The following is a 22,112-nucleotide window of genomic DNA, read 5'->3' on the forward strand; positions in this document are numbered from 1 at the left end:
CTGGAGGCCCTTAAAAACACATCATGCATGTGTGTGCATACACATAGACACAGCTCCATACCTCTTTATCCACTGCCAATAAACTGCTGATATGCTGAATTAGTAGCAATAATGGATACTGGATATGGGCTAATACATTCTGCTTTAATCCAGAGAGAGACAGGTAGTCTTAGTCAAGAAACAGATGGAATTAGAAAACTGATTTCAGCCTGTCTTGGATGCTGAAGAATCAGATAGCTAATCTGGAGGTTCTTCTGGATTCAAGTTTATATTTTTTATTATTTTATTTTATTTTGCTTTATTAAATTTATTTGCCACCCATCTCTTTTGAAGCAATTCTGGGTGGCTTCCATGTGGAAATTCAAAAGATAGTTGCAGCCAGCAGTGCATCTGCTCAACTTGGGTGCTTATATATGACAACAACTCATGACATCAGAGAAGGCCATGGTGATACACACCTTAATTATATTCAGACTGGATTATTGTAACACATTCTACTTGGGGTTTCCTTCTAAATAGGCTTTATGAACTGCAATTACTCCAGAATCCAGCTATTTGCCTATTATACTGATCTTGAGCTGATCATTGGTGTAGAATTCTAATACACATCAAAGTGTTGGTGTTGGCCCTTTAAAAGTTCTGCAGGGCTAGAACCGGATTACCTTTAGAAATGTCTTCTCCCATAATACTTTATCCATACAGTGTCCTCTGATGGAGTAGCCCTTCTGTGTGTCCCATAATGGAAGTATGATTAGTGGAACAAGAAGGACCTCTGACTGACATCACATTAACTAGGGGACCGTGTCTCACAGATTTGGTATCTTCTCTGCTCATTGTCTGTTCAAGGCCTTCTTATTTTGGAAGATGCTTGTTTCCCAGGCAGACTACATAATGCTCGATACATTTAACTGTTGTACCTGCCCTTATTGTCACTTCTGTTTGCCTGCCTTTGGTTTTTCTTTTCAACACATTCCATTATGCATAAGCCTTAATTGTTTACTTTTTATTTATTTATTAAATTTATTTGCTGCCCATCTTGTCACACGGCAACTCTTTTTAACTGTTCCGAGGGAGACACATGTACAAGAAAAATGGGATCTCCCTCTAATTCAGTGGTTCTCAACCTGTGGGTCGGGACCCCATTTGGGGTCGAACAACCATTTCATGGGGTCGCCAAACAACGCAGTCCGCCATTTCCCCCCCCCCTTTTCCTTAGCTATGCTACTCCCTTTTATTCTATTGGCTTTTGAAAGCCAATAGAATAGACTCTCTTGAATAGAGTCTAATTCTATTGGCTTTCAAAAGCCAATAGGAATTGTCCAGGCATTAAAAAGGTTGAGAACCACTGCTGTAATTCATACACAGACATACACAAGCACACGTGTAAAGGTAGAGATCCCTTTTGTTAGCTGAAACCTTCTCCTGAGTTCACGCTCCTTGTTTCCAGGCACTCCCAGTTTAGCCCCCTTACCTTTCCGGAGAGGCTGCTTGTGATTGAAGGTCTGGGGGACCACTAGGAACTGGCTCTCTCCCAAGGGCTCCCAGAAATGGAAAAGGCGGATGGTCCAAGCACCTGGGCGAAGGGGCCGACTGAGAGGTGGTTTGTATTGTGTGTACTCTGCATCTGCATCTACTGTGATATCATAGGACGTGGCGATGATGTAGGTGGGATCAATCCAAACGATGGTGGCCGTGAGGTTGGGTCCCCGTGCCCATTTCTGCATGGCCACTGGTTCGTCGAAGGGCCCAATCAGGCCACCAAAATTGCGGAAGATCCTTTCTTTGGGGTCCCACTCAGTACCTACCTGTTAAGAGTGGACAGGAAAAAGGTGTTTGTAATGGGGAAGACACCCACCCACAGCACAGACAGGATGCTCTTCAATAGGCAAGAAACATTTAGAACATTTAGAACGTTTCATCGAATAAACACTTGGAAAAAAAATACAGGTGGTCCTTGACTTACGACCACATCTGAGCCCAACATTTCCCTTGCTAAGTGAGACAGTTATTAAGGGAGTTTTGCTCCATTTTACCACCTTTTTTGCCACAATTGTTAACTGAATCACTGCAGTTGTTAAGTTAGTAGCATGGCTGTCGGGTTAATCTGACTTCCACATTGACGTCACTTGTCAGAAGGTTGCAAAAGATGATCACATGAACCCAGGAACACTGCAACCGTCATAAGTATGAATCGGTTGCCAAGTGTCTGAACTTTGATCATATGACCATGGAGATGCTGCAACAATCGTTAAGTGTGAAAAACAGTCAGAAGTCACCTTTTTCGGTGCTGTTGTAACTTTGAACGGTCACTAAACGAACAGTTTTAAGTCGAGGACCAGCTGCACTCCTACACAAAGATAGAATACATTGCCATATGCATTTCTATTCCAAATGCTGTTAGAAAAAAAAATCCTTTCTTCTGCTGGCATATCCACCTAGAAAAAGATTTAGAATTTGCCTTGTCTAAGGCTTTCCTCGTTCAGTGACTCACAAGAGAGTTCATATCATATACATGGGCAGCACGAATCAGAAAACTCAGTCTGGGTTGACACCATCCTTCTCAAGATGACCCATCTGGACGGAAAGATTCACACATCACAAAGGCAAAGGCTTCCTCTTTCCAGTCGTGTCTGACTCTAGGGGGCAGTGCTCATCTTAGCTGAGGGAGCCAACATTATCTGAAGACATTTCCATGGTCATGTGGGCAGCATGACTATACACCAAGGTGCGCAGAATGCTGTTGTCTTCCCACTGAAATATTTAGCTACTCACATTTGCATGCTTTCAAACTGCTAGGTGGGCAGGAGCTGGGGCAAGAAACGGGAGCTCACCTCATTCTGCAGCACTTGGGTCTTGAACCCAGGCTGTCAGCTTTCCAGCAGACAAGCTCAGTGTCTTTAACCGCTAAGCCACTGCGCTCTCTCACACATCATACCACCCTATTAATTATATTATAGCACCTCACAGCCACATAGGGCAGAATCATGAAAAAAAAAGTGAAGTTCTGTGGCTGCAGAGAAGGCTATTTCAGTCATATTCAATTCCTACAGTCTTGCTTTTGGGCTTTTCTTCACAGATCACATTCTCAACCACAGAATTCTTTTCTTGCCCAAGTATTCTTCAATGACCTTATTTTGAATGGAGGAGGTCATCTTTTCTTTGCCTCATACTTTTTATAAGCTTCATACAGCTCAGGGAGTAAAGACTAATCTCTGCCTCCACTTGCTGGCCTACTGAATGTCACAGTCAGGAACAGACAGAATTGTGGGAGGAAGCTGCAAAATATTGAAGAAAAGATTTCTCATAAAACAGAAATGCAGATCAAGTGAAATTGTTATATATTGTTGAGACGGTGCTTGTCAAGTCCATCCACAATCACTGACTACCATGTTTCCTTCAAGAAGCTGAATTAATTATTGCATCTTCTGATGTCAGCTGCATATTGATAAAGTATGTGTGTGTGTGTGGGAAATGAATACATTGGTTGAAGCAGAGATAGCATTTGAATTAATAAGAACCAGGAGAGAACAACAGAATAGCTAAACAGGAATCCCACCTCAAGATTCTGCAAACGGTTGGCTGACTTGCCACTAGCTGCTAATTTGAGAGTCCCACGGGGCATCATCCATATTTCTAGAGACTCCATCTGTTGAGTTGCAGAATTCTGAACTTCCTGAGTCACCAAGTAGCCCTGGAAATGGTCATCATAAAAATACAAGTGGACACTGGATGGAAAACCCTGTGGCTCAAACCTAGAGAAATATGATAACAATTACAATAATATTAATCATAGTAGTAGTAATAGCAATAGTAATAACAACCCTGAATAGCACTTACAAATAGTCAGAATATTTCATATGCATAATTAGGAACAGCTCTGAAAAGTTCATTATTATTATCCTTCATATTGCAGATGGAAAAACTGAGTCAGGTAGAGAAGTTGCTTACTATGGCCAACCTGAACAGTAGAAGTGAGAATCAACCCATCAATTTCCAAATTTGAAATTCACACAACAAAATGTTCTGCGTTCCAATGAGTTCAACAGGTTTATTTTCCACTGAGATTTTAGTTTTTTAGCCAGTCTAAAATATCAGTTCTCAAAACCGACATGATAGATGTAGACACTTCTACATCTATGAGCCGTCTATAGACTATTTCAAGACCAAGGAGACCTATTGGAATAATACTGTTTTATTAATTTGATCTTGTCTTTTTTTCATGAGCTGAAGGTGGTATCCATCACTGGTCCTCTTCCAAGGTTATCCATACAACAATTCACTTCCTCAATAAGATGCATAGTGAATAACTCAGCCAAAGTCATTCAGTGAGCTTCCATAGCTGAATATGGATTTGAATCTGAGTTGTCCTGATCCTAATTGAAAATTCTGATGACTACTTACTTTGAGCATCTAATCCACTGAAAAAGTAAAGTTGTTTTATGCCAGTAAGTCCATCAACCCATTTTAGATATCCCAAATGACAGCAATCTCTACAGGCAGATACCAGAAGCAAAACTTGGATTGCCTGTTTGTAAAAGCTAAATCCCGTGAGATTTAGGTCTTTCTCCAAAGGTAAAGTATCCCATCCCTCTGGCAAGAAGGGAGATCCAAAGAAACAGGCATGATAGGACACGCCTTTTCCCTTCAGGCCAAATGACCGATGGGCCAGAAATCCAGACCAAGCTCTCCCACCTCAAAGCAACCCCAGGCTCTGTCACACGCTTGCGCTACCTGCATGGCCTGTCTTTTTTCTGGATTGTTGCAGAGATCATTTTCTGTAGCCCCAGCCTGGAGAAGGATGTGTACACAGTCAGGATGACGTCGCTGAACCCACTCAGCCCATCCACATGGTCATAGACACTCTCCCAATAGGCCTTGAGGGCTGGCGTGTTAGCTGGGTAGTTACCATAGAGATGAGTGTCCAAGATTTCCAGCACCTCCTGGTTGATGGTTGACTCAAACTTCCTGGCAAAAAATGTAGGTCTGGAGAGTTGCTGAAAAGAAAAAAAAAAAAAAAACATTTGGAAAATGGGACAGAGAGAGAAACAGAGGGAAAAGTTTCACAACATGATTCAGTGCTAAAAACAGAAACTTACCAGAAAGCAGCGTGCACTTGGAATCTAAAACTTTCCAATATAATAATTGTTCTAAAATATCTCTCGCAAAATCTTGAAAGTTAACAGAAGCTCCCGAACCCCACATACTTGCAATATAAAAATGAATTAGCCACCATTTTGAAAATTAACTTATTTTTGCAACGGCCAATAAATCTTTGATAATAATAAACATGGTTATTAATTATAAACTATTGATATATAAAACCCCAAGAGAAGAAAAAGTATATGTGGATGAAATACATATTATGATAATTATTTTGGTCTTTGGTTTTTTTTTTAGTCTTAACTTAGGAACATAGAAAATTGACAGCAGGAAAAGACCTACTGGTGTATTGAGTCTGCCCTTTGGGTTTGTTTTTTGTTTTCTTTTTAATTAATTAATTAATTTACTATTCTTTATTATTTTAATTTTTGTCAAATGAGGGATATGTGTTTATCTCACACGTTGTTTAAGTTCAGTTATTGATGATTGGCCTGCCACCTCTGCTGGAAGTTGATTCCACGCTTCCACTACTCTTTCTGTGAAGTAATGCATTCTAACATTACTTTTAAACTTCCCTCCTGCCAGACTGAGGTGATGTCCTCATGTTCTTGATTTTGTTTAATATTGAAAATACTGCCTAATACTTATTGCATTTCATTTGCTTTTAAGGAGGAGAGGGGGAGAAGGACTACCAGAATGAAACAATCTCTTGTTTTCATTCCGGTGCGAAAGAATTCACTGTCAAATGCTAGCTATGTAAAAATAAAACAAAAGGCTAAAAGCAACATCTTATTCCACGTTACAGTCGGGGTGGACCTGAGGGGCTAAAACAGTTGCTCAGCAAAGAGGAAGTGGGTAATTCAACCTGGGTGACCTTGCCTGAGGTTCAAAATGAAGTAGAGTTGAAACTGGATGGTATTTTGATGATGGGAGAGTGTCAAGGTATTCCAGGGTGGAAGCTAGACTGGAAAGTCAGAAAAACACATCCTGAAGGAAGTAGTTGCAAACGATTTCTATACTGCTGCCGTGAAAACTGTGTGGATGAATTTGAGTTTGACTGAAGGGCATATTCTTGTTGTTGTTCTGCTATTTTACCTGCACTGAGCTACTACAGTTTGTGCAAATGAAACAGAGAAGGATGAATAACTTCCTGAGGGCAGAAATAAAGTTACATTATGCTGAAAATAGAAATGTCTGGGGTACCTGCAGTCTCAAGAAATCCTGTGGTTTGAAGTCATTTGGGGAACATCCGCACCAATCAACAATGTGCTTATATTGGCACTTGCAGCCCAGCTTGCGGTTCCAGTTTGTCACCCGGAGGTTGTTGTCTACCAAGGTATCACAGGCACGGCTGTTCTCCAAGACAGTGTGGAAAAAGGACTGTAGGAGAGGAGGAGAAGCATCGTGAGAAATTTGGCTCCATCAAGGCCCAAAGGCACTCAATGCCCACAAGGCACTCATTCTAAACTTAGAACTTTATTTGAAGGGCAGGACTCCACCTTCTGAAAAACACTTTCTTACTCTGAAAGAAAAGCCACATGCTGCAGAAGGAATCTCAAAGAGAGGTGATCGAATTATTATTATTATTTTGTTGCCCACCTGCCCCATCTTAAAAGAAAAAGTCTTCTGCCCAAGCATAACACCAGCAGTTCTGTGCCACGGAGGCTTGAGACACGGAGGTGCAGGATGCGGAGCGGCGCGTTGCTATGGGAGGCGGCAGGGTAGGGGGGAGGGGTTACCTGCATCCTGCCAGCCGAATTCTGGAAGCCTGCCTGAATGAAGAATTTTAAGGGGTGTTGAAAGTGAGACAGACTTAAGGCTGTATTAAGACCATAAATGACGGCGTAAGGAGAGTGGAGGGAGGCGAATTTGGGGTGGAGCAAAAAACACGGGGGGAAGGCATTAGGAAATAAGCACCAAGGTACATGGTGCCTTGGTGATTCCCGAGTGTTCCGCAATTGTTTTTCCTCTCTCCTCTGCGTGAGAAAAACTTTTGCGGTGTAAGTCTGAAACCAGGTGTTCCTGTGAGGTGGCGCAGGAGGTCCTTGGGAGAGGCGAGAACAAGCTTGGCGTTTCTTCTCTCCCAATCCCCTTCCTCTTCTTCACCCCGTTCCCCGGCCTGCCTGCAATCTGAGCTCGCGGCTCCGTGCCTTTTCTTTGCCTAGCCTAGCCAAGCTTTCTTCTGCCTGCCCCGTTCCCGGGAGCACTGAGGAGGTACGGCAGAAACACATGAATTGGGATTGTGGCACCCTTGGGAAGCTGACCATGCTTTGAACCTTAGGAGAGGAGGAGGAATCCTTTCCTCCTTCCCTCCCTCTCCCTGTCAAGCCCTGGCGGGCTCGACATGAACGGGCTGGGGGAGGGGTCGAGGACGATGTGCAGGGTGGCAAAGGAGACCGGTGGCCGACGCCGGGGCCAGACCTCCCAGCTGACAAGCACAAGTTCGGGGGGTCGCCAGCTGACGAGCGCAGGAGTTTGGCGCTGCGGCGGCCTCCCCTTCGCTGATCTGAATGCATGAGAAGTCAAACCAGTTGCTGCACAATGAGTCCCTGGGGAGGGCGGGGCTTTGCTCTGCGCTTGCGCTCTTCACGGGGCTCCTGCAGGGCACATTCAGTAAAGTTCATGCAGGCTGCCGCCAAACAGCATATTTTCCACAAACAAGTGAGGTGGGAAGGAGCGGAGCAGGGGGGAGGAAGGCGACGCCACCGGGGGGAGGAAGGCGACACCGCGTACCACCAGCCAAGTGGTTGCATACCACAAGTGGTACGCATACCACCGGTTGACAAGCCCTGTACTAGAGCTCAAAATTACTTGGGGTATGCAATATTTGGTTCTGCTTTATATGCCAGGCTGTTCCTTTTCTTCTAGTTAAGCAATATTTTTTTTCTTAAAAAGGATTATTACTTAAGTAGTATCAGAATTTGCAAAATATGAGAGACTAGTTTCCAGCCCAAAGAGAGGTACAATCAACTAAGAAAGCAAATAGAGGCAGCAGAAGTGTATGCATTTATCTCAGTTAAACATAGTAAGACTTAGAAAATGGAGACTTGGGAACCAGGGAAGGAATGCTATTAAAAGCCTGATTTATTTCCTTACTTACATAAAGTAGGATAATAACACTTACAGGGCAGCTTAATACTCAGCCTGTTATCGGCTGTATTGGCTGTACAAAGCTTCCATCTCATAAAAAAAAATACTACCCATTCAACCACAATCAACCTGAAGCCTCTACAACTGATTAACCTACCTCTGCTGGGAGAAGTGTGTATGTGTAGAACTGTTGCAGCTGAGAGACCAATTGATCGCTGGTGTACACCACATATTCCACAAAACTGCGTGTTAGGGCAAACCAATCTGAGCCACCATCTACTACGATACCCTCTGGGATCTGCCGTTCACCCAGTCGCCACATATGCGAGTCGCATTCATGGAAAAGTCTGTCTAGGCCCTGCTTCTTGATGAACCTATGCGGAGATGAATGCCTCAGATTCACTAGGAAGCAACATGGAATTTTAGGAATTAAGTTTTGAACAAGAAAAGTCCTAGAACACTGCACTTTGAAAACTTTGGATTCTATAATCTGAGAGTTCCAGGCAATCGGCATAATCATATCGATTCACAGCCTTTAGATCTTCCAGCATCAATTTTGGAAACTGGGTTGTTTGCAAAATTTCAGTTTGGTCTGATTAACCTTTGGAGGCTTCAAAAGCTGCCATGATTCTGCCAACACTACACGTTACAGGAGCTTTTTTTTTTTTGGACAGCATTTATGGAGCAAATGAAGAGAGTTGTGGAAGATGCTGAAAGATCGTTTTTTGATAATTACTGGGAGCAGAAACTACAAAGTGAACATATGATTTTTGGCCCAACAAAAACAGACTCCTCTAAATCGGAGCCTGTAATCAAAAATAGCTTCAAAGCTTTTCACATTTTTGAATGCTTTTCTTTTTTACAATTATGAGGTTCGGAGCTCTTTTTGAAGACACGATTCAACAAAAAAACCAAAAAGACAACAAAGAGAAATGCTTATTATTTGTAAATGTATTTCAGATATAGTTTTCAATTATATTCAGGTTCAGATGAATAAAGCAACAGAATCTACTCAAGTGCCATGAACTTGCCATACCACAGGAAAGTGATAATGACTGCAACCAATGGCATCTTTTTAACCATTCATTTGTTTAGCTATTCTTTTCCTCTCTCTTTTTATAGGTAGTACTTAATAGCAGCAAATCTCTAGCTGGCAAAAAAATATGTTAAAAGGCAAGAACATCTAAAAATTATTAAGTCATAAAATCTAAATAGAAGATAAAAACAGCTGCACAGGATAAAATGAAAACAAGATTAACAGCAGTGGGAAAAGGATTCTATGCATTTTAAAAGTTCATAAATATTCAAAGAACAATAGACAACTAAAAGATAGTATAATGAATATTAGAAAGTCTATCTGTGTCTGAAGAGAGAAAACAGCAGTTGCCAGGTGAACTAGGCAGGGTATTTACAACTGGGGCACCACAGCCAAGAATGCTCTCTGTCCAACAGCAATTTATCTGGGCTTTTGGGCTTTTTTTGCCATTTTTAATCTGTTCCCCAATGTCAAAGCTCTCTGAATTACCTAGCATTATCTCGTCCATGAGACTTCAAAAAATTCTTGTCCCGATATTTTGTTAGAAATGTCACCAGCTCCTCATTGGTCCTGCAGGGGGCAGCAAATCAAAAGAAAGAATTAGAAAAAGCAGAAAACTGACAGGAGACTGCTAAGCTTTCTGGGAAAGGCAACCTGAGGTACCTCCAAATGTTTTGGATTACAAAAACCACAATTCTTTGCCAATACTTTGGCCGGATGGGCCATGTGATAGTCCAACACACCTTCAAACTTTAGTCATGATCAGGAGAGAGGAAGAAAGGAGTTCCAATATATACACATTTATTGAAGCTCTGAAGATAGACCAGTTATAAAGCTGTACCCATACCCTATTGGAAATTCTACTTTGTCAGGGTTCCCATTGTACAAAGAATCTTGTTTATACACTTGTGCACAGATAAGACTGTAATAAAATCATTACTAATCTTTTCAACAATAGAATAGGAAATGCAGCACCAAGTGCTTTATCAGGGACAGGAATTTGTTCCTGGATAGACAAATACTAGAACAAATTTATTTAAAGAGGAAATTTTTTAGAGGTTATAGAACAGTTCTTTGGAAAAGGAGAATTTGCACACATGAAATACAGAGTAAAAAAGCCTAAACTTTAAGGCCATCTTTCCAATTTGGGTGTCCTCTAAATGTGTGAAACCTTCCTAGTATGATGGCAGAGCTTCTATCCCCAACTGCTTCTAAAAATGTTTCTGCGGGACTGTCCTACTCTGTGGAGAATCAGATTAAGACTGAGCTCGAAGACAAGAAAGCAAAAGGGAAAGAGGGATCGGAGAAGAAACGAGGAAAAGCAGGCAGAGAACAGATGCAAACAGAGCAGAATTAATATGTTCTCATCTATGTAGATTTCCAATTAACCGTATCCAATGTGTTCCCCAACCTTCCTTTTTAATAGTCATTTTCCTTGTCTCCTGTATCTTTCAAACAACAGTTATCTAGTTATTGAGAGGCTTTGGCAAAAACCAGGACCAAACCATGTCTTGTATCTATGGAGACTTTCCATCATCCAAGTCATGATTGTCCCAAAGGTCCTTTTCCAAAAGGCAACTGGACTTTCTTGATTTTTTTTTCTTTGAAAACATTTCACTTCTCATCCAAGAAGGTTCTTCAGTTCTAACCCAAGCCACCCAACACCAAAACTTCTCATATGCTATGGCCTCTTGTGTGCTCTGAAATACCCTGTTTTCCTACCTGCATTTCTGCATTAAATTGGGGGTGGGAAGAAGGAGAACCCTGATGCTTTCCATTCAAATCATCCCAGCTTGTCTCATATGACCTCAATGCTCATAGGTCAGCAGCAGAACCCTCTGCTGCCTGCTGGGCTTTTCCTAAAGACTGACCTGGTAGGGTAGTCGGTGGCACTCAAATTGATGAAATAGTCCCAGGCCCAGTCTGTCACCTCCAGCAGGTCCTTCATGCTGCGCAGGTACATCTTCAGCAAGCTGGCCCCACCCCAGATCGTGACCATGCGCCAGGGAGTAACCAGGATGTTAGGATAATGCTGGGCCAGCTCCATCACTTCACGGTGCAGGTACGTAGAACGCTGCAAGAGAGATGGGAACAGGGAGAGGAAACTGAATGCCAGGGCTTAGGATACCATGAGGATCACCACACTTCCCTTTGGCCCTTTCTTTCTCAGGAGGAGTCTGGTGACAGTAGTGGTAGTGCAAGCATGTAAAGAAGCCCCAGCAAATCCTGGGGTATGGCACAGAGACTTACCTCCCTGGTATTGTAGTTTATTTTATTGTTATTGAACCTATTATTCCCCAGGTATAATATGTATAAAGTCTGGAGTTTTTGCTTCTTATCCTTTTGTTATTTTGATAATTGTTTTAATCCTATTTATGTAAGTTGCCTAGAGTTACCTGAGTTATTGAAGCCACTTACAAATGGATGGATGGGTGGGTGGAAATAAATACAGAAATGCTGGCTTTGACAGAAGTTTCGTATGTCAGCTTTCATTTGCAAGATACAGAATAACAGAGTTGAAAGGGACCTTGGAGGTCATCTAGTCCAACCCCCTGCTCAAGTAGGAAACCATATTACCATTTCAGAGAAATGGTTGTCCAATCTCTTCTTAAAACCTGCAGTGTTAGAGCACCTACAACTTCTGGAAGCAAATTGTTCCACTGATTAATTGTTCTAACTGCAGGAAATTTCTTCTTCGTTCTAGGTTGCTTCTCTCCTTGATTAATTTCCATCCATTGCTTCTTGCCCTCCCTTCAGGTGCTTTGGAGAATAGGTTGACCCTCAGATGTTTGGTTTTCACATTAAAAATAAAGTTAGCAATTCATTGATAATATCTATATTTTGTAAAAAAAAAAAAAAAAGAACTCCAAAACAAAACCCCACATCTACAAGAACAAGATAGAATTTCTCACAAGACTTTATATTTATCCTTTGCTTCAAAGGTATTGTTCTGCTAACTATGCAAACAGCTGCTTCCTACACTGTCTTCATCTCTGCTTTACCCTTTCAAATTCTGCAGCCCTTCCACTGAAATTAACCTAATTAATTAGGTTAATTAACCTAATTAACTTGAACAGCATGGTAAATACTGGTACTCTAAACCATCTAAAGTGCAAAACTCCCACCGACTATGCATTAAATCTTAGGATTTGTCTTGCTTTCCCCAAAGGTTTTCCTTGTCTCCCAACCAAACAGTGATTAGCAGGAAGCAAATCAGAAAACTGTATTCATCCAAAACTCTGGACCTTGTTATTTTAACGCATGCCTTGCTCTAAACTTGTATATTTAAACTGGTGTTTTATCTCAACATGCACCACAAGATGTCTTAGAAGTTTTTGCCCATGTGGTTAACCAGCATTTGAACTATCATATTATTATAGAGTAGAAGGCTGACGAAAAATTCTAGGGAATCAATGCAAAATATATACACATAAGAACAGGTTAGGGTTAAAAAAACATCTTTTGGGATGCCTTGAAACAGAAATGCCCAACACCACAGAGATAAGATTATTTTGTTCACTGACTAAGCATTTTTCCATTGACTTTTGCAACAGATTTCTGGGGGTTTCAAGACAACATAGGGAACAAAGCAGCTGGAGTGCGGATGAAGGCAAAACACAACACCAGTCATGAAAGTTGGTTTCACCCACAAGGACTACCTGCCATTGAGGAATTTTACTAACTGCCTCAAGGACCCAAAATGAAGACTGTAGCTCCTGGCTTCAATCAAATATTGAATAAAGAAAAATAAAAAGGAATGATCCATGTCGCCTCTTCAGGATACATTATAAAATAAAATTTTCTTTTTGGAACCAGGGTCCATTCGGTTTTCTGTTTTAAAAGGGGTTTGCAAAGATCTCAGTGCAATAGGACACCCAGTAAAATAGGCAGTATCAAAATTTTCAGTCTAGTTTTGGCTAGTTGCAAGAAGCCATTACGGGGTAAAGTGGACATCAGCTGCCCCTGGATATTCTCAGTGCCAACCCACCCTGTTTGTGGCGGATAGCTTGGGACTTTTGTGTCTGTCTTTCCTGAACAGAGTAGATCCATGAGGTCTGCTTTATCCAACCATTCATTTATTCATAATAAAATCTGGGCTGCACGTAGGAAGGATGTGAGTAAGCAAATTATCACCTCTTCTTTTGTATTGTCTACAGTGCCTATACACAGGAAATGTGTATATCTAGTATAGCAGAGGATAGAAGCTGAGAAACAGATGCTTTGTCAAGAGATCTGTGGCCCCTTGGCTCATTTCATGCCATCAATCCCCTCTTAAATGTCACATGCCTTACCTTGTCCACATGTATGTAGAAGAAATGCTGCTGGTGATACACAGCCTTTATGAGGCGCTTCAGCTGGCGAATGGCTCTCCCATGAACCACAAGCATGTATGCAATTCGAATTGGCTTGTCCATGGAGGCCCGGACCATTTTGCTCTCATCCCATTGGATCACAGGACTAACCTTCCCTGCAGAGATTGAAAGGGATCACATCTAGGATCAGCATGGTCTGAATGGAAAAAGAGGGGAGCCACTGAATAAGCTCCTTAGGCCAAGTGATCTTTAGATTACAAGCCAAACTTCTCCTGATCCACACACACAATAAGGAACAACAGTATGAAGGGCAACTTCCTATTTTGATCCAACTTGCAGCTGCTGGAAAGCTTGTGCTGTGCTAGAAACCTCAAGAGAGGTGAGCAAAGGCCATATTCTTAATGCACCATTACTCCTCTCTATCTAACTAGTATGGGGATAGTCCCATTACCCCAGGTGGCCAAGCAGGATCTTCCTGAGAGTGACAGGCTCTTGCTCACGAAGTCCAGAAAATATTGCTCCTAATACCTTCCCTATTTGGGTAAAAAGGCCCCCTTTAAAAAAATAGAAATAGGAAAACAAAAGGAGAAAGGAAGAGCATAGCAAGGCCAGAAGAAAGGAGCTGAAAGGAAAGAATGCTCCTGAGACCCTCATTAAATGTTCCAGCTGGGGAACTCCAGGGAAACAAAGAATAATCTTTCAATTCAGGAACTCAATTTGTTTGTAAGGTATAGGTGAAAGTTTTTGCCAAGAATCTGTGATTGGATCTTTGATTTACTGTAAAGTGTAGGCTTGTCACAGTCTTTGTCTATGATAACTACTGTCCTGTTTCTGAGGATTACTGTATCTGTGCAAGCCAGTTATTATACCCTGGGCTCTTTGAGCAGCAGAGCCCTTACTACACCCTGGATCTCTCCCAATTTTATATCTGCTGTGACAGCTTTTTATGGTCGATTCCCATCTTTATTTTTAGCAGCTCTCTATTTTTATCTCTTTTGCCACAGAATGTTTAACTGCATACAGTTAAAAAAGCAGGCTTACATTTCCTTTGTTCTTCATAAAGTTTTTTTTTTTAATTATACTTTATAATTATACTTTTTTTTTACTCAACTGTCATAGCAGAAGACTGATTTCCTCAGTCAGACATTTACCAGAAGGTAGCTACAGAAGGCATTTATTTCATTCCTTGTCTCCCATATCTTTTTACATTTGTGTTTGCCAGGCATGCCAGTGATGGTGAACTTAGGAAACGTGTGTCAAATGTGATGCGCCAAGATGTTTTGGATGACACACCAGTGTCCACCAACACCTGACAGTAACTACTCTTGAAGGCACATCCTATTCTTGTGCAATTTTTGGAGGCTGTGCCAGAATGTGATGTGATCTCATGCAACCCTTGGACCCTCCAGAAGTTGTACGAGAGGGACAGGTTCTTGCGCAATTCTGGAGCCTCCAAAAATCATGTGCTTTGGTGCAGTTTTCAGAAGCTGCAGAGGTTGCAGAGCATTTTCCAAAGCCACTTCAATAACTAAGACCTTGTGCGACCTGGAACAGCCTTGGATAGGCCGTACAGGCCTGTCAACAGAAAGAAACACTGCCCGAAGGTAAGTGTCATGTGGCCATTCCTGGGGAGTGCTGGACTGCAGGGGCAATTGCCCCTTGGGGAACAGGGTGAGGCAGCCTTTTTGAGTGGTAGCAGTGGTGCTAGGGCTGAAGTCAAGACCTTGACTTCTACTTCTCCCCTCAGGTCGCTGCTATAGAGCAGAGGTCCCCAACCTTTTGGGCACCGGGGACCAGTTCCGTGGAGAAAGGTTTTTCTGTGGATCGGAGGGTGTGTGGTTTTGTGTGCGGCCTGCATCCCACGGATGGGGCTTTGGTTGCTTGTGTGGCCCGGTTGCTGGCATGCTGTGGCCCAGTACTGGTCCATGGACCGGGAGTTGGGGATCCCTGCTATAGAGCATTGCATACCAAAACAACCAGACGTAAAGATAGTTTCTTCTCCCTGTGCCATCGCTCTGCTGAAAATTCCCACAGCACTGTCTCATTTCTCATCTTCTCATCTTACCTGCTACCTTCTCCTATTGGTTTCTTATGATTTATCAATTGTTGTTTGTAACTTATGATTGATTGTAACTATGAATATGACCTATTACTTGTACACTGTGAGCTTATGCACCGGAGACAAATTCCTTGTGTGTCCTATCACATTTGATCAATAAAAAGTTCAGTTCAGTTCTATTCTATTCTATTCTATTCTATTCTATTCTATTCTATTCTATTCTATTCTATTTGCCTTGGAGCTGCTGCCAAGTGCTGCTATTCGGGTTGGTTTAGATGAGGGAGACAGAGAATTGCTTCTTCTTCTGGGTTTAAGAACTCCCATCTCTCACCCTCCAGATTCAACTCTGCTGCTATCCTAGTCCACACATATTTGCAAATATGGGTTCAAAAATGCATGGGCCTCATGAAACTCAGAACCCAGGATGAGGCCAAGAATGATTGTCGAGATATGTCCAAGATTTAACTTTCTGGATTCAGAGGTTGTCACTTTGTTACATTTTAATTTTATTTTTGCCAAGAATAATGTTTAGAGAATTCTGCCTTCAATTTTTAATAATAGAATTTGGGGAGTTAGGCCCTTATCTCTTTGCAGATATTGGCCCTTAAGGAACAGGAATGTTCACCTTTAAGTTCAGCAAAAGGTCTGAGAATAGGAATGTCTCACAGCAATTACCACATACTAGAAAAAAGCGGGAAAAGGGGAAAGGAAATCATGTTGCACAAAGCCATTCTGATTTGTCTTGGTCACACATCTTGGGGATTACTGACATCCTAGTAGAGGTGGAAAATCTTCAAGCTAATTTCAAATTCCTCTGCAAGCAATTCCTTAGGATCTGTGTAACACTTTTTTCAGAAGGATGCTAGATGAGGCGGTAGAGACAGCAGCAGCAAGACTCTGTGTGTGTGTGTGTGTGTGTGTGTGTGTGTGTGTGTGAGTGTAAGAATGTAACTCTGTCGTAAGCCATCTCATCACTGCCTTTTCTCCACATACCACTACAGGTAGTCCTCAGCTTATGACCACAATTAAACCCAACAATTTCTGTTGTTAAGCAAGGTAGTTGTTAAGTGTGTTTTGCCCCATTTTACAACCTTTTTTAACCACAGTTGTTAAGTGAATCACCACAGTTAAGTTACTAACACAGTTGTTAAGTGAATCTGGCTTCCTCATTGACTTTGCTTGTTAGCAGGTCACAAAAGGTGATCACATGATCCCGGGATACCGCAACCCTCATAAATCTGAGTCAGTTGCCAAGGGTCTGAATTTTGATTACAAGATTGTGGGGATGTTGCAATGGTTATAAGTGTCAAAAACAGTGATGAGTCACTTTTTAGTGTAACTTTGAACAACCACTAAATGAATAGTTGTAAATTGAGGACTACCTGTACTTTCCCCAGAAAGATAGGCTTTCCTGATTAAAAGTCTTGCGGCATTCAGACTACCCCCTTTTCCCTTTTCTCCCCAGTTGGCTAGCTGGCAACCTCTCAGACGCTGAAATAATATTGGTAGAGCAACCAACCTCATTACAAGTAAGATTCATTTAGTCAACAGAACAGCCTTAATTGGACAGTCTGTGCCTCCTTTAATCAAGGAGTCTGTCACAGATTATTATGTTGGTGGCCACAGCTGTGTAACACAGCAGATGTTCTGAATGCAGAAGGTCGGCACTCCAAGGCCTGGGCAGGAGGAGGTGAAGGTTCCCAATCAGCAAGGCTGGGACAGGACTGTGGGTTGGCATCCAAAGAGGAACGACTCAGGTGTTGGTAAATGGGCCTAAACCAAGGGGCAGCTGCACTCCTAAATTGTGCATATGCAAAGGATAATCACCCCTGTCCTGATACAAGGGTTGCACACTCCCACTCAGTTCGTGGGGGACAATTCCACAAAGGTTCTTCCATTCTCACCTGAGAGCTGGCACTGCCGGGGTACTGACCGTGGCATCAGGTTTCCAGCTTGGTGCAGGCACACCACATTGGCGATCTCCTGCTGACACTGCTTACTGCTAGCTCTGGCTAATGCAGACAGCGCATCTTTGCCTGTGATTTCACACTTGGGAGTGAAGTTGTTGTCCGTAGGCTGCGGGGCCCCTTCCACACTGCCGGTGTCTCCGTGCTGGAACATGGCCAGTTGGGCATCCCTTCTAAGCTGTGTCTGGTTCCTTCGACTGGACACATCCAAGTAGACTGGCAGCTGGAGGCTCAGTTCCTGCTTCACTGTGACCGCCCTCACCACTTTAGCAACCAGCACGCCAGGATTATCCAGACGATTCTTCCACCTTTCGTGCTTCCTGTTCAAGCTGCCTCGCCGGCCTGCAGAACTATCTGAATCCTTTGACCCATCACTGTTTTCAAGAAGCTGGGGCTTTCTTTGCTGAATCTGCTCCGGTTCCATCCAAGAGAGAGAGAAGGAGAGATACACAAACACAAAACAGACAGGATGGAGAAAGAATTAGCTTGAACGCAGTTCACTTAGCTACTCTGCTGTGTGTTTTCAAGCAACGTTTTATTTTTCTAGATAAATATTCATTTTGAAAGTTTCACATACCTCATGCATAATGCATCCTGTTTAGTACAGACAATGGAACAGGAAAAATAATAGTAATGGGCACCAATATGAATTTGGTGTCCGTAGAACAACCCAGGATTAAAAAAATATAGCATTTGCATATACTATCAGCCATTATGATGTCAGAACAGCAGAGTAAGGCTGGAGAAGTCCACTTTAAAATCCCCCCTTCAGCCATGAATAAATGCAGTACATACTTAGCTATTCACGACATGAACAGACAGCTCATGACCGGCATTGCAGGTCTGCAATTGTTCTCTAAGGTAGGTGACTGTTATCCCCATTTTACATTAAGTAAAATGAGGCAGAAAGACTGTGTGGCCCTCGGCTATGCAAATAAAGGAAGATATGAAGGACAAAAGTGGGTTTATAGTGAAAAAGATAAAAATGCAGTGCATTTTGATGTAAATCAATCACAATTTTATTCAGATTTAGAAAAATGTGAGTTTCTTGCATGAATGAGGGACTTAGGGGCTACAACCAGATGCTTTGCGTGTTCCGTCCAAAACAATTCCATTCAGCTGAATATAGCAATAGCAATAGCACTTATACCACACAAAGGATTACATTCTGATTCTAGAACATATGAGTTATAAATGTGTTCTATCTTCCTGAACTACATAGCCCTGAGAAGATAACTATCAGTCCAAAACCTGAATAAAAACCATCAAGCTTAAGTGCCTATCTGCTGAACCATATCAGTTTTGACATTTCAGAATGAAAGGGCTCATCTACATACAAAAATGTTGAGAGAGGATAAGAGCATGTGGCTTTAAAAAGGGGTCGTCAAGGTTGACTCAAATAGCATTGTTGCCTGTGAAGCAATTAATTCTTCTGTATGGAGCCCCCCCATTTTTTTTTTTCAAATTCCTCACCTGCACAGGAGTGGAAATTGTCTCTGCCCATGTGAGCACATTCTCTGCTGGTCATCCTCCTTCTTCACTGCCATCTTTCAACTTACCAATTCCCATTAAAAGGTGTCTACCACAAGGACTCCAAATCTTTTCTATCTCTTTCCAAATAAGGGGAAGGTGAAATCATTGGCAAGGTGATAAACCTCTTGGCTAGAATCCAATCCTTTCCCTTTGCTAGGTGCTACCAGAGAGCTTCTCTCCACCTCCCTTCATCGCCCAGCTTTCCTTTCTTCCTCCTCCCTGCAAAGATTTGGGTGCTGATGGGAATCTTGACCTCTTGGTAGACATGGGATTGTCTTCCACAAGAAGAGAATTCCCATGAGTGAAACAAAAGACCTAACAAAGCCAGAAACAGGCTGCGCCGATGAAGTGTCAGTCCATCAGGCAGCCACAGTATAACTGTTCAGTGTCCTCCACCTAAGAGGAGGTCATGCTACAGTGGTCCAATTGGAGCATCTGATGGCTACTTCTCATGTACTGCAGAAGGTTAACATATGAGTATTTTTTCCACTTTCCATAGAAAACAGCATGTTTCTGGTGGGTCACCTTGATCCTGCTTCAGCCTGCCTCAGCAGTTGGTTGGCACCCAGATGGAGGCTGTGCTGAGGACATCTTCTCAGTGAACAATGAGAGGGGCATCAGAGCAAAAAGACTATGTGGATGAGATGGATTAACAGAACACATCTCTTTCCAATAATACATCCATTCAAAATTATGTGTCCTGAATATTTTCATCAAAGGTTTTTCAGAGGCTGAAAGCACAGAGCCCATTTTGTGCAGTGTTGATTTTCCATCCTTGTCTAGAATCTCTAGACAAACTGTTTCTCTTTTTTTCAATATCCTGATATAAAAGTCTAAACTGAGTCTCAAAAGTACATTCATGAAATAAATTGATGGGTTTATCAATTTATAGGTCCAATGAATACCATTCAATTTAATTGGGAATTGACACCAATTCATATCATAGATTTGCCTTTTCCAACCATGTGCAATTGGCTTTCTTGTTATTATTACGATCCTTCAAATTTACCCTGATTTGTGATGACTATGTGGAAGGTCTATACAGTTTTCTTGCCAATACTGTGTCTTTTTCCCAGGTTGAGTGACAGTGAGTGGTCCAAAGTCACTGTTTCATGCAGGACCAGAAGTCAGGTTTCCCTGCTCCCTATCTAGTATATTTAACCACCACACTAACTGTCTTTCTCTCAAAGCAACTTTACTTTGTTGATTTGATGAGATTTATATTCTCTGCATAAATGGAAGGTACCAGATTAAGGAATAGCATGTGGGAATGATTTTGGGAGAAACAAGGAAAAGCCACAGTCTAGATCAGGGGTCCCCAACCCCTAGTCCGTGCACCAGTACCAGGCCGCGGCATGCCAGCAACCAGTCCGCACAAACAAGCAAAGCCCCATTTGCAGGATGCAGGCAGCACACAAAACCGCATCCTCTCCGTCCGCGGAAAAACCTCTCCACGTAACCGGTACCTGGTGCCCAAAAGGTTGGGGACCTCTGGTCTAGACAATGGTCTGATAAGTGAACTTAAGAGTCTGAAGGAGGAGAGATGCTGAAAATGCTTCAGAAGGGATTTTCCCCTAGTTTTCAGGAGAATATAAATGAAAGAAAGAGGGATGTTTTCATCTCTTTCCTTGGAAGACTCTGTTAATGCAAACTCACAAGAAAGACAGAGTTGGTAATCAGTCTGGCTTCTTGTATGGACTACCTTTGAAGGGCTAACAGTCAGCCTGTCCACCCGTTGCTTCCTTTGATCAGATATCCAGTTCTATAATTTTAAATTGCTCCAGTGAAATCTTCTACCTGATCTTGTACCTGTGCCCTTCTTTCTGCTTATAACAAAAGGTCAAAGAATAGCACCAAGAAGCCTAAATTAGTTTTTAGGATGTGTGTTCCTTCAAATCAACCTTGAAACCTGATGACTGCCTGGACAAATCCACGCAGTGTTCATGAAAGGATTTTAGAAATGGATTATGACTGCCACTTTCCTAAGGCTGAGAAAGAGCAACTGGTTGAATATCACCCAGCTGTCTTTGTGCCAAAGGCAGATCTAGAACCATGGTCTCCTACTGTCTAGCCCAGTGACTTTAACTATTACACCAAGAGGTTCTCAAACTAGCTCTAGGGCTGCACAAAGCTTTTAGCAAGGCACTTTAGTGGTAGTCTCATCTCAAATGTCTTCTGTGCAACCCTTCAAATAATTTGCAGTCTTAACCGGTACTTCTGAAACAGATAAGCTTAATATTTAGTACTGTTCTTGGATACTGAGCCCTGGTGGCACAATGGTTATAATGCAATATTGCAGGCAAACTCTGTCCACAGCCTGGAGTTCAATCCTGACAGGGGCTCAAGGTTGACTCAGCCCTTCATCCTTCCAAAGTTGGTAAAATGAGGGCCCAGACTAAAGGGGGCAATACGCTGACATTGTAAACCACCCAGAGAGTGCTGTAAATCACTATGATGCGGTATATAACTCTAAGTGCCATTGCTATAATGTCCATCACAAAAATCCTCCTACCATTTCTACCCTTATTCCTAACAGTTTGGGACAATTATTTTTATTGTTGGTTTATTGATAATTGACAAACTGGAATCTACGAAAAAAAGAGCGAACCTATTCAAAGTCTTCTAGTTTCTTTTCTCCCCTTTTCTGCTTCTCATTCCCATTCTATTGTAGCCACACAGTCATCCTTAGATTGCTGGGTTTATTTTTCCTCCTTTCCTATCCTGCAAATATTTTCCCTACTTTTGCAATCATCAAAGGTTCCCCGGAGCATGGTGATATATTCCTCTTATTTCTCAGTGGCCCCATTTTGGCTACAATCTTGTTGGCGCTCATCAGCTGACTTTGCTATTAGAAAGAAAGATGATGAGATTTGAATTCATTTTAAATAACAACTGACTGCAAAGCTTTTCATACAGTCCCTCCCACTCACTGTATTTTAAGTGTGTGGGAAGATGGTTACTTAGGCTTACAACTCTGATAGCTTGCACAAAGGGAAAAAGAAAAGTGTGCTGCT

At 42.1% G+C, this 22,112-nt stretch overlaps 1 protein-coding gene across 2 annotated transcripts in view; it reads right to left on the reverse strand.

Annotated features, from left to right (window-relative positions):
* The window catches only part of XYLT2 (xylosyltransferase 2), a 78,327-nt gene that overhangs the window by 38,618 nt on the left and 17,597 nt on the right, over window positions 1-22,112 (reverse strand). For both annotated transcript variants that reach the window (XM_039342856.1, XM_039342857.1), the window contains exons 2-10: window positions 17,503-17,974; window positions 13,519-13,694; window positions 11,098-11,300; window positions 9,716-9,796; window positions 8,348-8,564; window positions 6,304-6,480; window positions 4,732-4,994; window positions 3,557-3,752; window positions 1,472-1,805 (exon numbers count right to left, since the gene is read on the reverse strand). In XM_039342856.1, coding sequence (XP_039198790.1) covers window positions 1,472-1,805; window positions 3,557-3,752; window positions 4,732-4,994; window positions 6,304-6,480; window positions 8,348-8,564; window positions 9,716-9,796; window positions 11,098-11,300; window positions 13,519-13,694; window positions 17,503-17,974 — 2,119 coding nt within the window. The remainder of the gene's footprint in view (window positions 1-1,471; window positions 1,806-3,556; window positions 3,753-4,731; window positions 4,995-6,303; window positions 6,481-8,347; window positions 8,565-9,715; window positions 9,797-11,097; window positions 11,301-13,518; window positions 13,695-17,502; window positions 17,975-22,112) is intronic.

Source organism: Crotalus tigris, unplaced genomic scaffold (genome assembly GCF_016545835.1).
Source record: "Crotalus tigris isolate CLP2741 ecotype Arizona unplaced genomic scaffold, ASM1654583v1 scf7180000017814.3102382, whole genome shotgun sequence".
Classification (NCBI taxonomy): Eukaryota; Metazoa; Chordata; class Lepidosauria; order Squamata; family Viperidae; genus Crotalus; species Crotalus tigris.